General features: G+C 56.6%; 2 protein-coding genes across 8 annotated transcripts in view; one reads left to right on the forward strand and one right to left on the reverse strand.

The window, feature by feature from the left end:
• Positions 1–10,759, forward strand: part of ADGRD2 (adhesion G protein-coupled receptor D2) — a 26,120-nt gene extending 15,361 nt beyond the window's left edge. For 4 of the 6 annotated variants that reach the window (XM_071574525.1, XM_071574524.1, XM_071574527.1 and 1 more), the window contains exons 21-24: positions 2,455–2,496; positions 2,696–2,749; positions 3,072–3,213; positions 3,739–3,876. In XM_071574525.1, the coding sequence (XP_071430626.1) occupies positions 2,455–2,496; positions 2,696–2,749; positions 3,072–3,213; positions 3,739–3,869 (369 nt within the window). In that variant the 3' untranslated portion in view covers positions 3,870–3,876. Of the gene's footprint in view, positions 1–2,454; positions 2,497–2,695; positions 2,750–3,071; positions 3,214–3,738; positions 3,877–5,732; positions 5,764–9,065 lie in introns of those variants that run through there. The other 2 variants (XM_071574528.1, XM_071574529.1) reach the window with 1 other exon arrangement.
• The window catches only part of NR5A1 (nuclear receptor subfamily 5 group A member 1), a 20,013-nt gene continuing 9,844 nt past the window's right edge, over positions 10,579–20,747 (reverse strand). For both annotated transcript variants that reach the window (XM_071574531.1, XM_071574530.1), the window contains exons 5-7: positions 16,886–17,005; positions 16,252–16,399; positions 10,579–12,392 (exon numbers count right to left, since the gene is read on the reverse strand). In XM_071574531.1, the coding sequence (XP_071430632.1) occupies positions 12,145–12,392; positions 16,252–16,399; positions 16,886–17,005 (516 nt within the window). In that variant the 3' untranslated portion in view covers positions 10,579–12,144. The remainder of the gene's footprint in view (positions 12,393–16,251; positions 16,400–16,885; positions 17,006–20,747) is intronic.

Raw genomic sequence — 20,747 nt, forward strand, 5'->3', positions numbered from 1 at the left:
CAGAGTCCCTTGGCCAGTGCTTGATGACAAATCCAGCTCCAGGGCATAAAAGTCAAGAGAGCAACTGGGCACTACGCTCCAGACCATGGGGATCCAGAAACTGTTCCACCCTGTCTCCCTTTTTTCCTTTGGCCTCAGCAGGAACTGGCTCCTGCTGTCCCTGCCCTCCTGGAGCAGCCGTGTTCATGGCGCTTCCCTCTGACACACTTGGCCAGCTCTGGCACACTTGGCTGGCTCTGGCACAGCATGGCCCTGCTCTCCAGGGTGAATCCAGGCGTTATCACCTCGTGCACAGGCCGGGTGGCTGCTCAGGGATGTGCTGCCTGTGGCTGGCGCTGGCCCAGTGCTGGGTGCTGCTCACACACATCCATCGGTGCTCTGGTGGGGTGTTCCAAGGCCAGACAAGGGCTCCCTCTCTGCATCTCCCCTCCTGAGGATATTAGAAGGATGGCAGGAGGCCTGTCCTAATGGTGAAGTGTAGCATCAGTTCTCCATGCCTCCTCATGCCATGCTTGGGTTACTGAGCAGGAGAGAACCCCGGGCTCAGTGCTGTGTGCCCATGACTATGCTGTGCTCCTTTGCCTCTGCCCCTGCATTACCAAGTTCAGCTCGATCTGCAGATTATCCCAGAAGAGAAATGTTGGTGGGAAGCTGTGGAGTTGAAAGAAAGCCATCTCATTTCATCCCCTTTTCTGACTGTCTCATGGATCCCTTGGTATTTCCTTTGAGGCCAGTGTGTTGCTCACACTGGAGTCCTGTGCAGTCCTTCTGCTGCTGGGGTTGTTTGTTTGTTTGCTTTCTGTTTGCCTGCGGAAGCCGAAGTCTGTCTTCAAGGCTACTCTGTGCGTCGACACCAAACATGACAACTCCTTCTCCAGCCAGGCAGTGCAGGAATCCAGCCAGGACTGAGCAGCAGCAGGGAGCTCATGGTGTTGTGCCAGAGCAGTGGCTGTCCCGAGGCTGGAACCAGCCCCCATCTTGGAGGTGGGAGCACCAGCACCCTGCCAAGCACCCAGTGCTGTTCCACAGGGTCAGCTTCATTGGAACTTGGAGAGCTGGAAGGACAGTCCTGAGGCTGGCTGAGGGCAGAGACTTGCAGAACTGCTCACCAGGGAGAGCAGAGGAGACAGGGGTGTTGTGTCCAGCTGGAAGTGTGGAGATCACAGGCTGCAATTGCTGGACAGATGGACAGCAGTCAGGAACATCCATCCTGCTCTGCAGGTCCCAGCACGTGCTGTGCCTTTGCTGCAGGGGCAGGGCATTGTGGGCCTTGCTGGGAGAAGATGGCAGGCGGGTGGAAGTGTGGATGGGGCGTGGGGAGGAGAGGGCTCCTCCAGAGCTGCATCTCCACTCCCACCCGCCGCAGCTGGGCCTCCTCTCCTTCCCCGCTCTGCTCCCACCGACCTCTCCGCTCCCCTCTCCCCACGCTCATCCAGAATGATTCTTTCAAGGAAGACCTGCCTTGGCAGCCTGGCCAGAAATCTGGACTGGGGGAGTGACCAGCATTGCTGGCTGAAGGACAGGTCACGGCACAGTGCCAGGGGGCTGCTACCACTGCGCCTGCCAAGAGCTCGCAGATGAGAGCAAGGCTCATTGAAGACAAGATGAATTGCATCTCTTGCTGCAGCTGATTTATCTAGCTGTGATAACAAAACACCCCACAGATATAACATAAATCTGGTGGGCCAGATAGGGCTGCTTTAAGGCCAAAATCGTTGGTCTGGAGCTGTAATTAGCCCCAGGCTGTGGCCCCCAGGCAATGCTTTCCCTGGGCACATCCCTCCCTGGCTCCTGCCATTGTTTGCTGGCCCTTGGTGTGTGAGAGAGGCACTGCTGCTGTGGTGGGCAGGGAGGGTGGCCAGGACTGCCCAGACTGCACCCAAGCAAAGCCTCTGGGTCCATCCCCTCTGGGTTTGGGCCAGGGGGTCAGGCTCGTGCTGTGGTCTGTCTCTGCATGGGACAGAGGAACTGGCCCTGGCATCATGCTGCAAGTGGTCTGTGGGAGGCTGGAGAAAGCCCCCCAGGATCAGTGCTTGGCAGAAAAGGAGGTCTGCTTCCCAGATTTAAGTTCCCCTAGCAATTAATTCCTGCTGGTTTCTGTTTCTGAGAACTGAAGGAGGTGTTTCCTGCAGGATTTCACATGCATGAGTGAATGGGAGTGTGGGAGAGCCTTGGGAAGTGGAGTGCCCAGTGAGGGATGCCCTCTCCTCCCAGATGAAATGGGAGGGGGAGAAGGAAGAGGAACTGGGGCAGGGACTGTCTCTGCTTTGGACCCTCTGTGAAGAGCCTTATCTCAGATGTGGAAGGTCCCTCCTGCCTGGTGGTCTCTGGCTGTGCTGTGCCCAGTTTGTGCCAGTCTCACCCATTTCAGTGCTCATCAAACCCATTTCCTCCACTAAAGGAGCAGAAACCAGTTGTACATCTCTGACCCTGCCTCTGCTCTCTGCTTTCCAGGGCCTGTACATATTCCTGGTCTACGCAATCTATAACAGTGAGGTAAGAGGTGCCCCTGCCTGGGTTCAGTCACTCATCACAACTGGGTATGAGCAGTTTGGGGGTTGTAGGAGTTGCCACAGGCAGCACAGCCCAACTGTGCTTCTGGAACAGTGGTTGCTTTTCCTCTGTGACTTGCTGGAGAATCTCTTGCTGTGATAGAGGTGCTCCAGCCCTCTCTAATGTCCTTGCCCTGCTCCAGGTGAGGAATGCCATCCAGAGGATGAAGGACAAGAAGAAAGCCCTCTCATTCACAGTAAGTTGGAAGGAGTCCCTGCTGTCCCTTCATCCATCAGGCACCCACTGGGGAAGGGTCCCAGCTGAACCTTTGGTCTGCTTTGAGGAGAGGAGGTTGGAAAAAAGTCTTTTTTACACTTTAGTCTCCCTTCTTTGCAGTCCTGTTGGACAGCATAGATCCAAAGATAATCTGTGCCAATTAGGCAGCAGCCTGCTGTGCCAGGCCAGGGTGGGAGCCAAAGTCCAGTGCTGATGAAATCGATCTTGGAAGTTGGATCTGGATCTAGCAAAGACTCAGGCTGCAATTTTCACTGTCCTGTATCTCCTCCCTGTCATTACAGAACTGCTCTCGCCCCATCAACTACTTATCAAGTCCAAGAAATACAATCTCCTGGGAGACAGGGAAGCTGAGTCCTGCAGCTGAGAGTGCCCTGCCAGGCCCTGTGCAGAGAGACCCTCCAGTGAAGAACATCACCAACAGAGGTAGGAGGATTGTTGTCACTGTTAGCCCAGGCTGTGCAGTAACACACAGTAAAATGTTATTCCCAAGGCTTGGATTTTAGTGCACATTCACCTGGCACTGTTAACTCATTGCACACCGTGCCCATGTGGGCATTTGGGGTCTGGTGCTGCTGCTGCTGAAGGATTCCTGGGGAGGGCAAGGTCCTTGTGCATGGGGGTCTCAGAGGGGTCAGGTCCCTGCAGCCTGGCTGGGCATGGGTAGGAGGCAATGCTACACAGCATTGCACTCTCCTGAGGCAAAAATCCAGGTTGTGTCTCACAATGAACTTTCTGCAGAAGGCCAGGCAAAGGTGGCAGTAGGAAACAGAGGGTTTAGCTTTGGGGGAAAAGTGCTTTGCATTATCCAATCAGTTTGTGGATGCAGTGACACAGACAACCTCTTTGGTGCCTTTGCTTCGGTGGGAGATACTTGCAGGACACAAAACACCAAGCATGAATATTTCTTTTCTCTGGTCTCCAAACTCATTGTGCTGCTTCACCCCTTAGGAAATTTTGGAGCGAAAATTCCCATGGGAATTTCATCAATTATGTCACCAGAGAGACCGGTATGTAATGTCTGTTATTCTTCCACCTTCACCCTCCCACAGGGCACAGCAGTTGTGTGGGATGCCCCCTGAGCTGGGGCTGGCCTGGGCAGGGGCAGGCAGGGGGGGCAGCAGGGGGAGGGCACGTTTCCAGGGGCAGGAGAGGAGGCAGCCCCAGAACAGCCCATTCCCAAGGCAAGAGCTCACCCCTGAGCCAATGGGAACCAGCCCCACTGCCATGTCAGGAGGGTGGTTGTTGTAGGGCTGTGCAGGAACAGAAACTGCCAGTGAATTTAAACCATAAAGCACCAGACTGAGGTTGTCGTGGATCAAGGCAGGAGACTTTTCCCAGGGGCTGCAAATTAAATCAGGCAGTGGGAGCTTGCTGTCCTGCCCTGGGCCAGTTGCATCTGTCCCAGGAGGGCAGGCTGGGCTGTGCTGCCTGCAGTGGGATGGAGAGCTCAATAAGGCATGGCCTAAACCAGGAAACAATTTAAATTTTACTACTCTGCTGCTACTTCCATCTCCTACTATTGAAATGATCATCAGTCCTCGTGCACTTGACATAGAAGTGCTGTAATTTCCTCAGAATAAAATCCAGCACTACTTTCCTGAGTCTCTCACTGAAGGATCTCTCTCTCCCTCTCTAATATTTATCCTTTGAAAACCTGTGTCACATAGACAGCTCTTATTTATCCAATAGATAATACTTCTGTAGCTGGCATATCGTTTTGAAGCCACTCAATAAAATCCATATTTCCATCTCTCATGATTTATATTGTGTTTAATGCTGTTCCTCCCCTCATGCTGAACAACAGCAGGACTCAGTGGCAGGTGCAGGTTCTCAGCCAGCCAGGTGTGGGGCCAGGCTGAGCCCCACAGGTGAGGTGTGGGATGCAGGGATTATCCAGGGCCCGAGTTCCCGGGGCAGAGGCAGGAGGAGCCAGCAGAGCTCCTGAATGCCAAGGCCGTGGCATTTCTGAGCAGGCAAATACAGAAAGCACTTCCCTCCATGTGAGGGTCACTGAGGGCTTTGCTGTATCTTTGCTGCATAAACATTGCCTTTGAATGTGCTTGTTTCCTTTTTGGGTGCAGCGAGGGCTGAGGCTGCTGTCAGTGCCAGTGTGAGCCCTGAGGGGCTGAGCTGGCTCTGGGAGGGTCCATCCCAGCCCCGGCCCCACCACAGGGGTGGTGGGCACACCTGTGCCCCATGTGGTGCCCCCTGAGCTGGAGGGGGCAGCTTCCTGCCTGCCTGGGAGCAGCTTTGGGTGCTCATCAGTTATGTAAGCCAGGGCTGTTTCTCCTGCTCCCCCCTGAGTGAGTCATGCCACTCTCTGGAGGAGAAGTGAATGCAGAATGTCACTGGCAGCTGCACAATAGTTTGGATGAAGAGAAGATGCTACTTAAAAACGTTTGAAAACACTTAAAATGACAAAACCCTGAGCGAGTGAAGATACAAACACAGATGAGATGTTCTTCGTGTTTCAGCTTTTTTAAATGTTGTTTGAGGATGTTTGTTGTTGTTGGACTGGGAATAGGAATTCCACATCTCCCAGAGCATTAACCATCCCTTAAGCAAAGACTGCAGATTGTTCAGGCTCTTTGCCCCTCAGCACAGAGGGACAGAGCTCTCTCTCCTCCTTTCCTGGATTTTTCAGTGGTCTCCAGGATGGTGTCCAGCCTAGTGGGTCACCACGGGGCTGGAAGGGTCCCCAGGGTGGGCATGTGGGGCAGAGTTTCAGCTCACCCCTGCCGAGGGTGCAGCTCTGCCAGGGGCCTGGCCCTCGGGGACAGGGATGAAGGCTCCAGTTCCAGCCTGCAGGGTGGCTCAGTGGTGGGACAGTGCACTGGGTGCTGGGGAACCCTGCCTGGCCCCAGGGAGTGTGGGGAGGGGCAACCAGCAGCAAAGCAGTCAGACCTGCACCTTCTGCTAACACATGTTCTCCCCTCTTTCAGGCTGTAGAGTTGACAGCATTCAAATCCTCAGGTAACATTTGCCTACATAATTTTCTGTAATTTTTGTTATTGCTGGTGCTGGGTTGTGTGGTGGAGGGCTGTCCAGAGGGCAGCTGCTTTCTGCCAGGCTTCAACAATCATTTTATTTCCAAACTGCCCTGGTGGGTCCCATCCTGGCCAGGCTCTTGGGACATCTGAACAGATGTGGGAGAGGTGGGGGGATATGGAGCCCCAGCAGCTCTGCCAGTGGCACAGCCTCTCCCAGCAGCACTGATGGCTCAGCTGAGGGTCCTGTCCCAGGGCACCCACCTGGTTTCTCCCCATGTCTCTGCACCTCTCTTGGGCAGGCAGCAAAGGGGCAGGGGACCTGCAGGTACCTGATGCTGAGCTCTCTGCCTGCACTCCCCAGCACACCTTTGGGTGCAGCAGGGACCTGCCCTCGCTACTGGGCAGGACCTGGGCTGCTTCCAGGGGTGGCAGCAGCTCTTTGCTGCCCTGGGGTATTTTGAACCACTATCTGAGGCAGAAAATGCTGGTGGGTGCTGGGAGTGCTGTGATCCCAAAGAAGGGAAGCCAGCAAAGGTGGGGTGTTCAGACAGAGCTGGATTTATGAGCTTAAAAAGCAGCCATGTAGCATCTTCTGTTTCAGGTTGTAGAAAGGCCAATGTCACCATGGAGGTGGGGAAAATTAAACCCAGAAATCCCCCCTAAGCCCCAGAGCTCTGCTCGGTGGCAGTGCTGGGAGAGGCCAGCCAGCCACAGCTCTCTGCTCTCTGCTCAGCTTCTCAGGAGGGTTGGGCAACTCCTGCCTTTGGGCAAGTCCCCATGTCCTCAGGAGACACATGGAGCATATTTACCTTGATTTGCTTTATCAACCACTGCTGGGTACTCCCAGTGTGCCAGTGCAGCCTCTGGATGGGGCCTGGCAGGCAGACAGTACAGTGAGGATGCACCTGGGGGCAAATCATCATCCTTTGCTGCATTGTGGTGTTGCTTTTGCCAAGGGAAGCAGTGCAGTAGCAGGTTTCTGATTTTGCTCCACATGAAGTGTCTAAGCAGGGCATCCTCAGGCTATTTTCAAGATGATGCCATCTAGAAGCAGTGCAGCTTTCCTCCTCACAGTGGACACTTGAGAGGGGCAAAGCAGTGGCACCCAGGAGTAGATGTGCCATAGCATTTTGGGTATAGGAACAGGGACTCAGAGACGGCGAGACCTGCACCCAGCACATGCATTTGTGCTCTGCCCCACCCTCACCTGCCTCTGCATATTTTATGACCCACATGTGTTATTAAACTCCAGCTGTGCAAAGAGGTGGGTTGCTGAGTTTGGTTTTGTTTTCTCAGGTAGGCCCTCAGTGGGTTTTTAAAAGCCTGGGTCTGCCCAGAGGGTGATGGACATGCCAGGCTGGGCTCGGTTGCTGTGGCTGTGGCAGCAGCTGAGGGTGCAGGGAGTGCCATGCAGGGAGTGCCATGCAGGGAGTGCCATGCATGGCCACCCCTTCCAGCCCCCGAGCAGCTGCTCCTGTGCCCCAGGGCAGGGTGCCTGTGGCTGGGCAGCCCTCCAGCCAGGGGTGAACGAGAAGATCTTGAACCAGAAGAGCTCTCCTCTGTGCCCTCGAGCCCGTGGAGCTGCGTGTGGCACCGGCCACGCCGCGCTGCTCCAGGCGCAGCCACGAGTGCTCCCAGCCATTACAGCACATAATGAAAGGCCACAGCACCAGCTGCAGGGGGGCCTGGGGGACTCCAAGGCAGCTCAGCCTCACACAGGCCTCTGCCTTCACAGCTTGTTCCCAGAGCAAAGTGCTGTGGGGCTCTTGGGTAAGAGCTGCTGGGGTCAGATCATTTCAGCACAGGCACCGACCCTTCTTCTATCTGTTGTCTCCAAAACAGTTTAATGAAAAGTGACATATTTTGCCTCAGGTATCTCTGTTTGAAAATTCTCAGCCAGCTCTGATGTAAATGGTGCTGCCAGCAGCAGGAGCTCTGGTAGAGACCCAGGAGAAGCCCACGTGCCCCTCAGGATGGTGGGAAGAGATGGGAACATTTCATGGGTGTGCTCACAATCTCCCAGGAAAGTTGTGCTGGATCTGGGGTGGGGTCCAGCTTCTCTGTGCTCCAGGGCCTCAGCCACACTCCTGTGAGAACTGTGGGCATCACACTGGCTCCAAGCTCAAGAGATGGCCAGGGGGTCCATGCAGAGGTGGGATAGGTGAGGAAGAGGGCGGATAAAATCCAGATAAATCCCAGACCAGTTTCAGAACCAGAGAAATGGGGAGTTTTGCAGCGAGACTGTGGCCAGAGGAAGGCAGGGGCTTCCCCCTCCCAGTATTTGGGCTCCCCCCACAGGGGCTCAGTTCAGAGTGTTCTGCAGTAATGAGCTCCAGCCCAGCTGTCCAGAGCTGCCCTGGGCAGCGAGTGCTGCCGACTTCATTACACCCTTTTTGTGAGCAGGGGATGGCTGGGGGGGTTCACATATTTGCACAAACAATAAGTCCCATCTTCCTTGTCTTGGCAAACAAGGGCTCCAAGAGGCTTCCACATCCTCCATCTCCTCAAGTGATGGCTGCTTTGTTTCCCCACGATAATTTCATTATTCTGTTTGAATACGTTTATATGTTGCTAAGCCACACATAGCAACATGGATCTTGTCTCCACGGCCCAGCCTTCCCCTGATCGATACTGAGTAATTCTGCAACTCTCACTGTATTACCTTAAACAGGATTGGTTTCAGAACATAAAGAATTTATGAGTCTTTGGGACTCAAAGCCAGGAAAGCAGCTGAGTGTCATGGGCAGAAATGCAGACCCGCCCCTGCCTGCTGACCCTGCCGGGCTGCCCTGTGGCGGCATCACTGGTAGTGCCACAGTCCTTCCCAGTGGGCAGTGGGTCTCTCGTGGAGGAGCTGCAGCCCCTGTGCCATGGGTGTTTCCTGCCACAGCAGTGCTGGCACTTTCTCTGAATCCCATGTAAAGCTCATTCTTCTGTGCTTTCAGCAGTGGGTGCTGTGCTCAGGCTGATGGCTGAGCAGGGAAGGAGGGCTTTCTCCTACAGCCATGGCCCTGTGCACGGCTGCTGCTTTGGCTCCCTGCTGTAAGGACCATGTTTCAGAGACCCCCAGAGGGGCAGGGGGGTCCCTGGGATGGCAGAGCTGTACCAATGACAGGCTGTGCCAGATCAGGGCCACCTCCACCAGCTGCTCTGTCCTGGAGCAGGTTTGGGCTGTGCTTTCTGCCAGTGTGCTGTGAGACCCCCCTGGGGCTTGCACTGTCCTGGGTGGGACCCCTGCCCTCCCTCTGCTGCCAACACAACTGACAATGTCTCTCTTTACTTTAGGTTTTTGAGAAGTTTCTGGGTGATGAGAGACAACACCGAGGGTTTTCCAGCAGTTGGGAAGGATGGCAGGTTGGAGCTGGCTTTCCTCACAGGGCTGTCCAGCCTGGGCAGAGCTGTTGCCCTGCACTTCTCCACAGCACCACGTGCAGACAAAGCCAAGGCAGGACTGGGGTACTGTGGGATCTCATGAGGTTTCCTCAGCTGCTGGCGATGGCCCTGCTTCTCTCCCAGGGGAGCAGCCAAAGCAGGTACTCGTTGTGCTGGGGGTCCCTGTGGCTATGCAGCCTCTGCCAGGGCAGCCAAGTCTGGCCTGGGGCAGTGCCCCACATCAACACCAGCAGCGCTGGCAGTGCGTGGTTGCGAGCACTTGTTGCTGCCGATAGGGCTTGTTTAGCCTGAGGGGCCTGGGGCAGTGGGGTGGGAACAAGCCCAGCTGTGCCCATGGCAGCCGTGCCCATGCCCTGTGCCTTTCCCAGCCCTGCTGCTGACCTGGCACCCCACTGTGCCAGGGCAGGGCTGGGGACAGGCTGTGTAGGAAGCACATGCACTAGGGAAGCCAGCAGCTGGCTCCAAGCCTTTTCTAAACCAGCTGACATCAATAGCATCTTCTGCAGTTTATGACGAAAACCCCCTCCCTGCTCCTGGCTGGGCCCTGGCCAGCTGGGTTCTGTTTTTCCTCCCTGTTCTCCTATTACCTCTGTAGTGTTTAGAGCACAGCAACGTGGTGGGGTTTGTTGCTCGTGATGCCAGTAAATGCTGATTTTAAAGACAGCCTTCTCTCCTTGTCACACTGTCCAAGGGAGGGGGCTCCTGCAGCGGGTCAGTGCAGCTGAGCACAGCAGAGGGGGTTTGGCCACGGTGCAAGAACCAGGGCCCTGCCCAGTCCCCTGTGCCCTCTCTGTGTTCCCCACGTCCCCTGATGCCAGCACAGCGTGTGCTGCCCAGCCTGTTGGGCACTGAGAGCCCCCCTGTGCTGGGCAGGGAGCAGGACTGGTGTGTGGGCCATTGCTGCAGGCACTGCAGTCAGCCAAGCAGTGTCTCCAGCTGCCAGGGACAGAGGGGCAGGGGCTGGGGGCACCCCAGGCACTGAAATCATACAGACAGTCACCACATCTATGGCAGGGCTCTGTGCTTTGCCATGGCTTTGCTCCCTGCCATGGTGTGTGCCAGGCCAGGGGCCACAGTGACCATCAAGAGCTGCATGAAAAATGAAAAATCCAAGTCTAAGATAATTGACCATAAATGTTGCCATTTGTGGCTCATTTACAAAACATCCTGAGAGTCAGTACAGAGATTCCCAGCAGCACTTTGAACCAGATCTTGAGTCACCAATGCCTCGAGTCACATGGAAGCAGTGGCCCCGTCCCACACCACAGTGTCCTGGTCCCACAGCGGCAGGAGCACCCCAGGAATGGGCACCCAGGGCCAAGCACTGCTCCCCTGCCCATGGGGAGCTGGGAAACACCAACCAGGAGGGGTAGAAAGGCAGTCAAAAAAGACAAAGATTGCCTTTTTAAATGAACTGCAAAATTTATTACAATGGTTTGCTTCTGACAAGACATTGGTAACCTCCTGTCTGGGAAAGAAGGGGGAGTAGTGGGGAAGGGGAAGGATGAGAGGAAGAAAAGGATGTGAGAGACAGAGAGAGAGACACTTAAGGACACTTTTCATTTTCTGAAAATAAAACATCTTTACCTCCCAAACCATTTTCTCCAGTTCTTTACGTTCACAGAAAGAAGATGAAACCAAACCACAGATCTCTGGAGGAAAATGCACAAACATGTTAAAGCAGAGACAAACATACTCTTCTGCATCTAACAAGCTTCACAAACTGCTCCGGGTGCAGCCTCTGTGGCTCCTCAAGGCACCGGCTCTGCAGAGCCACGGCGGGCAATGCCCCTCGGGCACAGAGACCACCCGCCCTGGGGAACGAACTGCAGCAGCCCCAGGAGCTGGGGCAGGGGCTGTGCCAGGCTGCCTGGGGGCAGAGGAGACGAGAGGACAGCACAGCTGAGCCCGAGGGAAAGCAGCAGTGAGAGTCTGGCACATCCTGGCTCCGGGGGCTGCAGCCCCCAGTGCTCCCAGTCCTGTTTGTGAGTCCCCATCCCATGATGGGGAGGAAGAGAGAGCTCTTTGCCTGTGGCTTCAGCACAGCATTTACTGTCCCCTGGGGACATGGCAGACCACAAAAGGGGGTTTGGGGGCCCAACATGAAGTGCAGGACAATCCTTATTTCTCCTTACCCGTAGGTAAATGCAGGAAGGGCACTGCAGAGCTCCCCAAGCTTCCCCAGGCTCCTAGACACGTGCCCGCAGCTTCTTCCTGCCTGGCTGCTCTGCCACCCTCCCCTGTGGGCAGGACAGAGCTGTGCTGCCCATGGACAGTCCTGGGCACTGCAGCTGCCACAGGTGCTGCCCCCAGCACCACAGGCATGGGGAAAATGAACCTCACCTGAGGGCTCTGTGCTGCCACCCCACCTGTCCTCACTTTGCCAGGGCAACAGTGGGACACAGCATGTGTGCCTGGGGGTCCTGGCATGGCTGCATAGGGCCAACATCTCCAGCCCAGGCCCAGCATTCTGCGTGGATCCTCCAGGTATGCCCCCAGTGCCTGGAGATGCCTGAACCACCACAAAAGCACAGCCTGGAGCGGGTTCATCTCACCTCTCCTCTGCCCTGTGCATGAGGGGCCCTGAGACATGAGGCAGGGTTGGGGAGGCAAAGAAACAGCTGGTAAGGGTAGCAGGAGAGTAGCAGAAATAAGAGGAAAGCCAGGACAGGCTTCATCCCTCCTTGGTGCTGCTGTGCCAGGTCTGCAAGTGTCAGGTTTGGGCACCGGGTGTGCAGTAGAGCTGGGGGTCAGTGCTGCCAGTGGGGCAGGCGGCAGCCGAGCCCACGGCCCTGCAGCCCTCAGCCATCCTTGCTGTCTGGTAAACCATCTGGGACGTTTCCAATGGCAGAGGTTAAATAGCATCACTGAGGAAGGCAGGGTGGAAGGCAGCCAGCCCCGGGCACCAGTCCTGCCCCTGCCGTGCTGCTGGTGGCACTGGGGCTGCACCGGGAGGCACCGGCGGCCGCGCTCAAGTCCGCTTGGCGTGCAGCATCTCGATGAGGAGGTTGTTGCAGGGCACCTCCCCGCTCAGGTGCTTGTGGTACAGGTACTCCTCGGCCTGCATGCTCAGCGCCCGGACCTCTGCCAGCCACAGCAGCAGCTGGCGGAACTTGTCCGTGGAGTGCGGGTAGTGGCACACCGTGTACTCCAACAGCGCCGCGTTCGCCTTCTCCTGGGCATCCTTAGCCAGAGTGTGGTTCTCCAGGTACTTCACGTCTGCAAGGAGGAGGAGTAGGAGGATGAAAGGGTGCCAAACTCACGTGTCTGCCCCATCTGTGCCATGCTATCCTGGGTGAGTTGGAGGGACCCACACGTCTGGGTCAATGCCCCTCATGCATGACAACACAGAGCAGAAAGGGTCCCACACCCCATCCCTGCAATGCATCCCAAGTCTCCCCTGATGCTGAAGACAGATTCCAAACCCCCTGACACCAGGACTGGTATCCCCCTGCCCTCATTGCCCAGGAAGCTGCAAAGCCAGAAGGTGCTGCCAGTTGCGTGCACACAGCAGGAGCCACTGCCAGCAGCCCTCTCTAATTCCTGAAGGTCAAGGAAGCGGCTGAATTAATTCCCCAATAAACCTGGTCTTTCCAATGTGGCAACCAGGCTCACCAGCCTAGAAACCCTAATCCTCCACACCTCGCCAGGGCCACAGCAGCTTCCCCTAATCCCACTGCCAACTCTGCTGCCAGCAGGGTGGGAAGCAGCGCAGCAGGCAGTGGTACCGAGGTGCAGGCAGGGGCTGGCAGCAAAAGGCTGGGACAGGCAGAGCCCCAGGGCAGGGGTGGTCTCCTGTGACCACAGGGACAACCCGGCTGGTGGGCTGGGGGCTCTCCATATTGTTGGGGTGGCCTGAGCTGGGGTTTGCTCTCCGAGGATGCTGCCTCAAAACTCAGGTTGCTGGGAGTGCTCCGTGGCTGAAGTGCTGACCTCTGATCAGTCCAACACATTGTGCAACTGGCTCCGCAGGCGGCTCTCCGTGGCTTTAGGGGACAGTGCCGGGCATTGCCCCATCACCCCCTCCAGCTACACACAGCGATGGTGCCACACCCGCCAGACAGAGACCTTGATGCCAACCCTGGCCCCAAGTCCAGCCTGGGCAAGGAGATTTAATGGATTTACTGTGCAGCACGAGGTGCCCAGAGCGCTACCTCGTTCACAGCCCTGCCAGCTCTGCTGCCCATGGCCCACAGCTGCTGCTGCACAGCCACATTCAGGTTCCACCTGCCAGCTGGAAAAGGGAAATATGGGCATTTTTCTGGCCAAGGCAGCTGGGAGTTCTGATTTTCAACCCAAAAAAGTTGGGAGCCAAACGTGGCTGTACCCAGAGGCTTGAGCAGCATTTGGGAGGGCAAAACACAGTGCTGGTGATGGAGGTGCCTGAGCAGGAGGGAGCAGATGGGACCCCTGGGTGGGGATGTCCATAGCCCCCCACACTACCTGGACTATGGCAGCCCAGCAAGGCCAAAAGTTCCCAGGGGTCAGAGCCCAGGCAGCAGAGGCACAGCCAGGGGCACTTTGAGCCCCCAGGGAGCAGAGGCACAGCCAGGGCACTGTGAGGCCCCGGGGCAGCTCCAGCCTCCAGCCATGGCCATGGCCAGGACTGGCACTGCAGGCACAGGCACAAAGGGCACAGGTTGTGCCAAAATGCACTTTATCAGATCACCCTTCCCTTTTCACTCTGGCGGCACATTTGCTCCTATTGTTTCCTTCTACCCCAGTTCTTGTTATGAAATCTCTTTATCTGCATAAGGTTATTGTGCATGTCATTAAAAAAAGAAGTTATATTGATAAATGTCAAATCTATCCCCTGAGTTGGCTCAACAATAGCTAGTTCTACTCGATGAACTCACCTGGTTCTCTGAAAGACCCTATTCACTGTTTAATTGAATATTTGAATAATCTTTTCATTCCTGCAAGGAATAAAGAATGTTGTCCAAATAACATTGACTCACTTCATTTAGAGACACTGCAGCAGTTGCAAAGACTGTCCTGTGACAAAGCCTCCCATCACACATACAGATATGCCTGGGATTATTTCTATGCCCTCAAGTGTTCTTCCTATTCACAGCTCCTTTTGTTTGGGAGAAGCTGCTGATAAATTGCAAACGCTTAAGGGAATGTGGGCTATAAAAGCCTCTCTTCCTCCCCTCCCCAAGAGTAGCTGCTTCATGAATGTAAGTCATGAAATCGAATGATAGGTCAATCCATTAAGGCTCTATTAAGCCCTTCTGTAGAACAAAGCTAACCTGTGCCGTCCTCATAAATATTGCTATTTTGAGAAGCCCTAATTTTAATTAAATCTCTTTACCTGCTCAGGAGAGAAATCTATTTAGAACTCAAATGGCAGCTCTTGTGAGCAGGGCTTGGCTTTGACTGTGCTGTGGCAGAGTGGTAAATGTGGAAATTCTCTTGTTAAAGGCAATTACATCCTGCACATAATACACAATCCTCTCCTCTACAGCTGAGCCTGCGAAGGGCAAATTACTCCAAGTGAGCTCTGCAATATGGAGAGAAAAAGTTGCATTTCGGGCAAAATGATGTATGGGAAAACACAGCTAGTGGAATCCACGCCTTCCCTGAAAGCTGCTGCTCCTGGGAAGCCATCGGGGTCGATGCTGCTCCTGTTCCCTGTGCCGAGCTGGGCTGTGCCATGCCGGGGGGCCAGAGGGGACACAAGGCAGCGCAGTGAGACCCTGCCCTCCTGGCACTGAACCTTCAGGGGGGCAGTGGCCAAGGAAGGTCCTGGCTCGGACTCCTGCATTTCCCACCTCGAGCACTGTTTGTGCCCCACCTTATCATTGTTTGAGCACGGAATTATCACATCTCATTTCTGTGGATTTCAAAACAGCTCCAGAGGAAAAGAAAGCTGAGGGAGGAGATGCTACAGGTGCAGGATGGGATCACAGCATGGATCCCACGCCTAGACAGGACCCCATGGATGGAGAAGTGCAAGCACAGACCAAGGCACTGGGACAGGGTCAGGGATGGGTTGGGATGGAGACGAGGATGGGGATGGAGATAGGTCTGTCACAGGCTGGGCTCACCCTCCGTGCCCCAGCGCTCGCCACCGCAGGGACTCGCTTCCCTGGAGAAATGCTGGCTCCTGTCCCGCCCGGGAGAGTGCAATTAGCAGCCTCCGAGGAGGTGTGGGAAGGGAAGCAGCCGCCGTGGCAGAGCTGTGAGCCGGGAGTGCGGCAGCCAGCTGAGTCTCTGACACCGTCCTTGCACCAGGAGGAAAGATCTGCTCCGAGGGAAAGGCGCCAGCAGCTGTGATTGGCAGCCGGGCATCCTGGGGACCCTGTGGTGCTCAGCACCACCCACAGCCGGCCCACCCTGCCCAGGGCTGAGATGCCTCCAGTGGGACTACACTGGGCATCCCTGCCTTGTGGTTAAGCCTGTGGGGAATGCAGGCACACCCCTGGCTGGGGCGTGTGTGGAGATGCTCCCCGCAACGGGGGCAGCATGGCCAGGGTGGGACAGGGGTGGGAGTGGGGCCACAGTGGGGCCACAGTGGGGCAAGATCAGCGTAGGGGCAGGGCAGACCCAGGGCTGAGCTGCGGTGCCACCGCAGGGACGTGCCGGGCTGTGCCAGCAGCGCCCGCAGCTCCGTGTTATTTAGTCTGGGTGAGGTGGGAGCGTGTGAAGGCGCCGCCAGCCCCGTCCCAGCGCGGGCACGGACCCTCTGACGCACACACAGCCCGCAGATACGGCTGCCCCGCCGCTGTCAACACCCCTGTTTGGCCCGGCCGTATCAGCAGTTGTTTCCCTGCTCGGTGTGATGGGCAAGTGACCAAAACAGGCTGCGCTTGGCCAACAGGACGGCAGAGTCCCCTGCAGCTGGAGCAGAGCCCAGCCCTGCGGCCGAGGACGGTCAGGCCCCTGTGAGGGGGCAGAGGCAGGTCCCAGCCCTCACTCCTGGCTCCTGATTAAAAGTCCCTTCATCACACAGCGGGACCCTGGGCTGTGTGTGCTCCCTCCAGCTGTGCTCACACCCCTCCCCACCCCAGCATGGACAATAAATACCCTTGAGAGTGGCTGTCCCCGTCCCAGTGCCCCCTGCAGCAGAGCTCACCGAGGCTGAAGAGGATGAGGAACTTGAGGCAGACGAATTCGTGCCGGTCCACCTGGAGCGAGTGCAAGTGCAGGACGAGCTCCTGTGCCCGGAGCACCAGCGTGTTCAGGATGGAGCCAGCCTGGGCTGTGATGGTCGACATGTCCACCTGCAAGGATGGGTTTGGCATCAGCTTTGGCTGCCCCAGCCCACCCATAACCTGCTGCAGGGAATCCCACACAGGGCAAGAGCTGGGAACTGGCCCTGAGTGCTGACTGAGAATTAGGGGTGTCAAAGAAAAGGCTGATGATCAAAACAGGAACCCCATTTAAAACAGGAGGCCCTTCACAAGGTGCTGGTGTAGGCACCCCATCTCCAAAAGCCACTCCCAGGGAGGGAAGGGGCTCCTCCTCACATCCCACCACTGACAGTATGGGTGGGGGTGTTGATCTTCCCATAAGAAACATTTTTCTCCAGAACCAGGAGCTGTGTGGCAGGATGGGACCTTCTGCACAAGCAGACCCATAGTGTAGCAAAACAACCTGTCTGCCTCATGCCTGGTTGGCCACACTGGACCAGAAGTAAGAAAAAAGTCACCCCATGCTCCCAGCCAGTCCCCAGCCCTTCCCAGCCCATCCCCTGGGTCACTGCTCACCTCCTGGCCTGTGACCAGCAGCACACTGTGCTCCTTGCCGTGCTGCAGCTGCCGGTACACGTGGTCAAACACCAGCAGCTCACTCCAGCAGTTCTGCAGCAGCTTCATCTGGTCACCCACCTGAAACAGAGCAGGAGCAGCACGGCTGACACCCACCCCACTGCACTGCACTGCACCCACCCTGTGCCTGGCACACATCCCACAGGACAGGGGGCCCCTGGGGTGAGCAGGGAGAGCTGGAGCTGCATGCCAGAAAGGGGGACCCTGAGCTGGAGGAGAGGAGCCAGGCAGGTGGCTGTGCAGAGCTGGCTTCAAAGCAGCTCAGCTCAGTGTGTTTCAGTGGCACTGCTGGCTCTTATCAGCATGGATTTTCCCCCACCAGGCACAACCTCCTCGAATCGCACAGAAACTTTAACAAAATGACCAGAGGAGGGACACACAATGGCTGCACAAAGGGCCTGTGTGTCCAGGCAGACCCTCTGGATACTTTAAAACTAAGTGAGACAGTGCCCATCCTCTGCTCCCTGCCCGGGAGCCGGGGCATCGCTGTGCCCTGCAGCTGCCAGCACGGCCCCTGCCCACGCACCCACACACGGTCACGTGCACAGTCACACTTGTGCTGCTGTGTACGGCCAGGCACTGGCCCAAAGAAGCACCTGGGCTTGTCCCTGTGAGGAGCCTGAGCCAGGACACAGGCTGGAAGGGTCCCCACACGCCCTGCAGGGTGCTGGGGACCACAGGCAGCCCCAGTGACTGGCAGGATGAGCTGCCAGAGCCAATGACTGCATTTGGCAGAACTAAGAGCTCTGTCAGGCCCCTGCACTTGCAGCCATGGCAGGACATGGGGCACACTCCTGTCCCTGCACAGGGAGCTCAGCAACCTTCCACCACCTCACGAGAACCAGCATGGGTTATCTCCTTGGCATTGCTTTTGTGAGACCCCAGCAGAGAGCTGAACTCCTGTCCTGCCTGGACACCCCTCTCCTGCAGGGCTGGTGTGGGGAAAGGGCTGAGATTATGGCACTACCTCCCTGTGGAGCAAATCCAGCGCCGGCAGCCGAGCTCTGCAGGGCCATTGTGCTCCCCTTTTAATAGAGGGAAGACAGATGCAGCATCACAGGGCTGGATAATGCCCTCGTTTTGCTGAAGAGGCTGCAATAAACCGGTGCTGGGAGATTGCAAAAGGAATAGAAGCCAGATGAGAAAGAGCTTTATGGTCTCAGAGCCGGCGCTCCCCGTGAGCCCCAGGATTTGTCTCTCAAGTGCAGGGGGTGCTCGTGCGGCAGCACCAGGGGGCGGGTGGGGTGGGAAGGCAGAGGGGCAGCACCCACTCCTGCCCCACGGCACGGACCCGCCTGCAGGGAGGGGCAGGGGGCACAGTGGGGCTGCCAAGGCTGTGCTTGCTGCCCCATTGCCCAAACCAGCCGAGGGGCTGTGCCCCATGGCCCAGCAGCACAGCCTGCCAGGCCCCCATTCAGCTGCTGAACAAAGGGCTGGGGAAAAGCTGGTTCCGCACCAAAACAAAATGGAGACTTTCTGCACCCGTGGTGACCTCTGCCCCTGGGTGAGTGGCCTGGCAGGGCACTGGGTCCCAGTGCAGCTGCTGTGCCAGCCCAGCTGCACGACCCGGCCGCCTCCGCTCCGCCTGAGCCGGGGGGTTGTTTTGGAAGCTCCTTCCTGTGCCTCATTCCTGAGCAAGATGAGCTCCAGGAGGGACAGTTTTGCCTTGAAAGAAGTCCTGAAAAATTTAGCTTTTCCTAAAGAAAGCACTTCAACAATTTTGAAAACTTCTTTTTTTCCTTTAAAAATTGGTAAGCAACTTCTCCCAAGCCCTGTGGGGGGTCCAGTGCCCACCCTGCAGCCCCCCAGCAGCACATTTCCCCTCTGTGGCTGCTGCGTGGCTGTGCCCACTCCAAGAGTGCTGCAGCACCACAGCCACATGGCCCTGGGGATGTGGTTGGGCTGGAGGGGCTCGGTGCACCACTCAGGGCTGGGGGCCCTAGAGAGGTGCCCAACACCAGGCTGGGCGCCCCCCTGCTATGGGCTGGTGGCAGAGGACAGCCTTCATGGCCCTGCTCTGGCTCTGCTGCAGGGGGGCTGGCTGGGGTCACCTGGCTGGCCCCCACGCTGGCCTGGTCTGCCCAGAGCAGTGGCTGCTAATGGAAGGGCACTCAGAGGCCATCAATCGTCCCAGCACACACACTCACCGTTAAAAGTTAAGCAAAGGATCTTCCTCTTTTAATGTCAAGGCTTTTCCACAGAGTGCTTTATCAAGGGCCTGATGCAAGCTGTCTTTGAGAGGCAATTTTTATCCCTTTTTTTTGAAGCAAGCATTTAGCTCATTCACAAAATGTGCAGTGAACCGCCAGCCCCCACCCCCCCAAGCAGAGGGGGCACTCCCCTGTCACCAGGACTGCTGATGGGCTGTGACCCACAGAAAAAGGAATTCCCTGTGGGGAAGTGTACGGGACGACATGCAGAGTCAGGGATGGTCCTGCATGCAGGTGTAGTTCCAAAACCCCTGCAACCCTCCCTGTGGGTTCATAGGTGCGAGGTGAGGAAGCCCCTGGAAGAGTTGGGGCTCCCCAAAATGTGCTCAGACCATGTGGGGACAGTGCAGCCCCACTGCACTCATTGCTCCCTGCCAGGCTGGTCCAGGGCATTGCCCTCCCTGGGTACAGCTGCTGCCCTCGAGCATCTCTGCAGCACCAGGAAGCAGAGTGGCCCATCAGCCAGGATGTCCCAGGACATCAGTTCCCAGCCATGGGCATGAGGAGTGCTTGGGTGCCCCTGACCTGCCTCCTCCCCACACATACTCTCGCACCACCCAGATCTCATGTGCAGGATTTGTCCCACAGCCCTCACACAGGTACAGGACACACATCAAGGCCCCAGGCTGCAGCCCCAGCAATTATTGGGTGTGAGCAGAACCCAACACCTTGGCTACCAACCAGTGCAAAAGTGGATTAATGTCCACCAGCACCTGCAATTAAAACTCCACACAAGTCCAAAGTGTTAATGGTCAATGCATATCCCCATCCCACTGCCCAGGTACCACCACGATGGGCATCTTAAAGCATAAAAAAACATCAAACCCAGTGCAGCTGGACCAGAATCTCACCTCCCTGCTGGTTCCCATGCTGCTATGGCACAGGATGCACAGGCAGTGTGACACTGCACGCAGGGCTGTGCTGGCCAGGACGCCACAGGCAGGGGAAGCAGCACATTTGCCCCAGTGCATGGGATGCTAAACATTGCTGCAGCATCCACAACCAGACGGAGATTTTAAATCTGCCAAAAACACTCTGGCCATCGGCCAGGAGATGAGGTCAAGATGACCCACAGATGCTAAAGGCAGAGAAGCAACTGACTGCAAACAGGCTTCGTCATGGCTTGGAGATCTCTAACAAGGACCGAAGGAGAGCAGCCCAGCAGACAGACACAGCGACTGCAGGGACCCCTCGGCCCGTGGGAATGGTGCTGCCCTCAGCATCCCCCCATCACTGGTGCTCCCCCGTGGATGGCAACACGATTTGCCCCAGCCCCTTGGCACAAAGGTGTCGAGGAGAGGGTCAGCATCACCCTGTGGCTGTGTCGTGTCCCTCTACCAGTGCAGGGACCCGCTGCACACCCCTCCCAGCCTGGCCTTCAGGCTGAAACCGTGGCAATTTGTTTAACATTCCTGGCTGCTCATCCCAATCTAAAGGTCACTGCAACCCTCTGCACAATATTGATATGTAGGTATGGCAGTGACACCTATATAAACCAGGCTGTGCAAGACTTGTGTATAAACCACTGCAAAACCAGACACAGTGTGAGTGTGCAAGAGTGTGTGTGTGTGTGTGTGTGTGTGTGTGTGTGT

This window comes from Pithys albifrons, chromosome 20, assembly GCF_047495875.1.
Source record: "Pithys albifrons albifrons isolate INPA30051 chromosome 20, PitAlb_v1, whole genome shotgun sequence".
In the NCBI taxonomy this organism is placed as follows: Eukaryota; Metazoa; Chordata; class Aves; order Passeriformes; family Thamnophilidae; genus Pithys; species Pithys albifrons.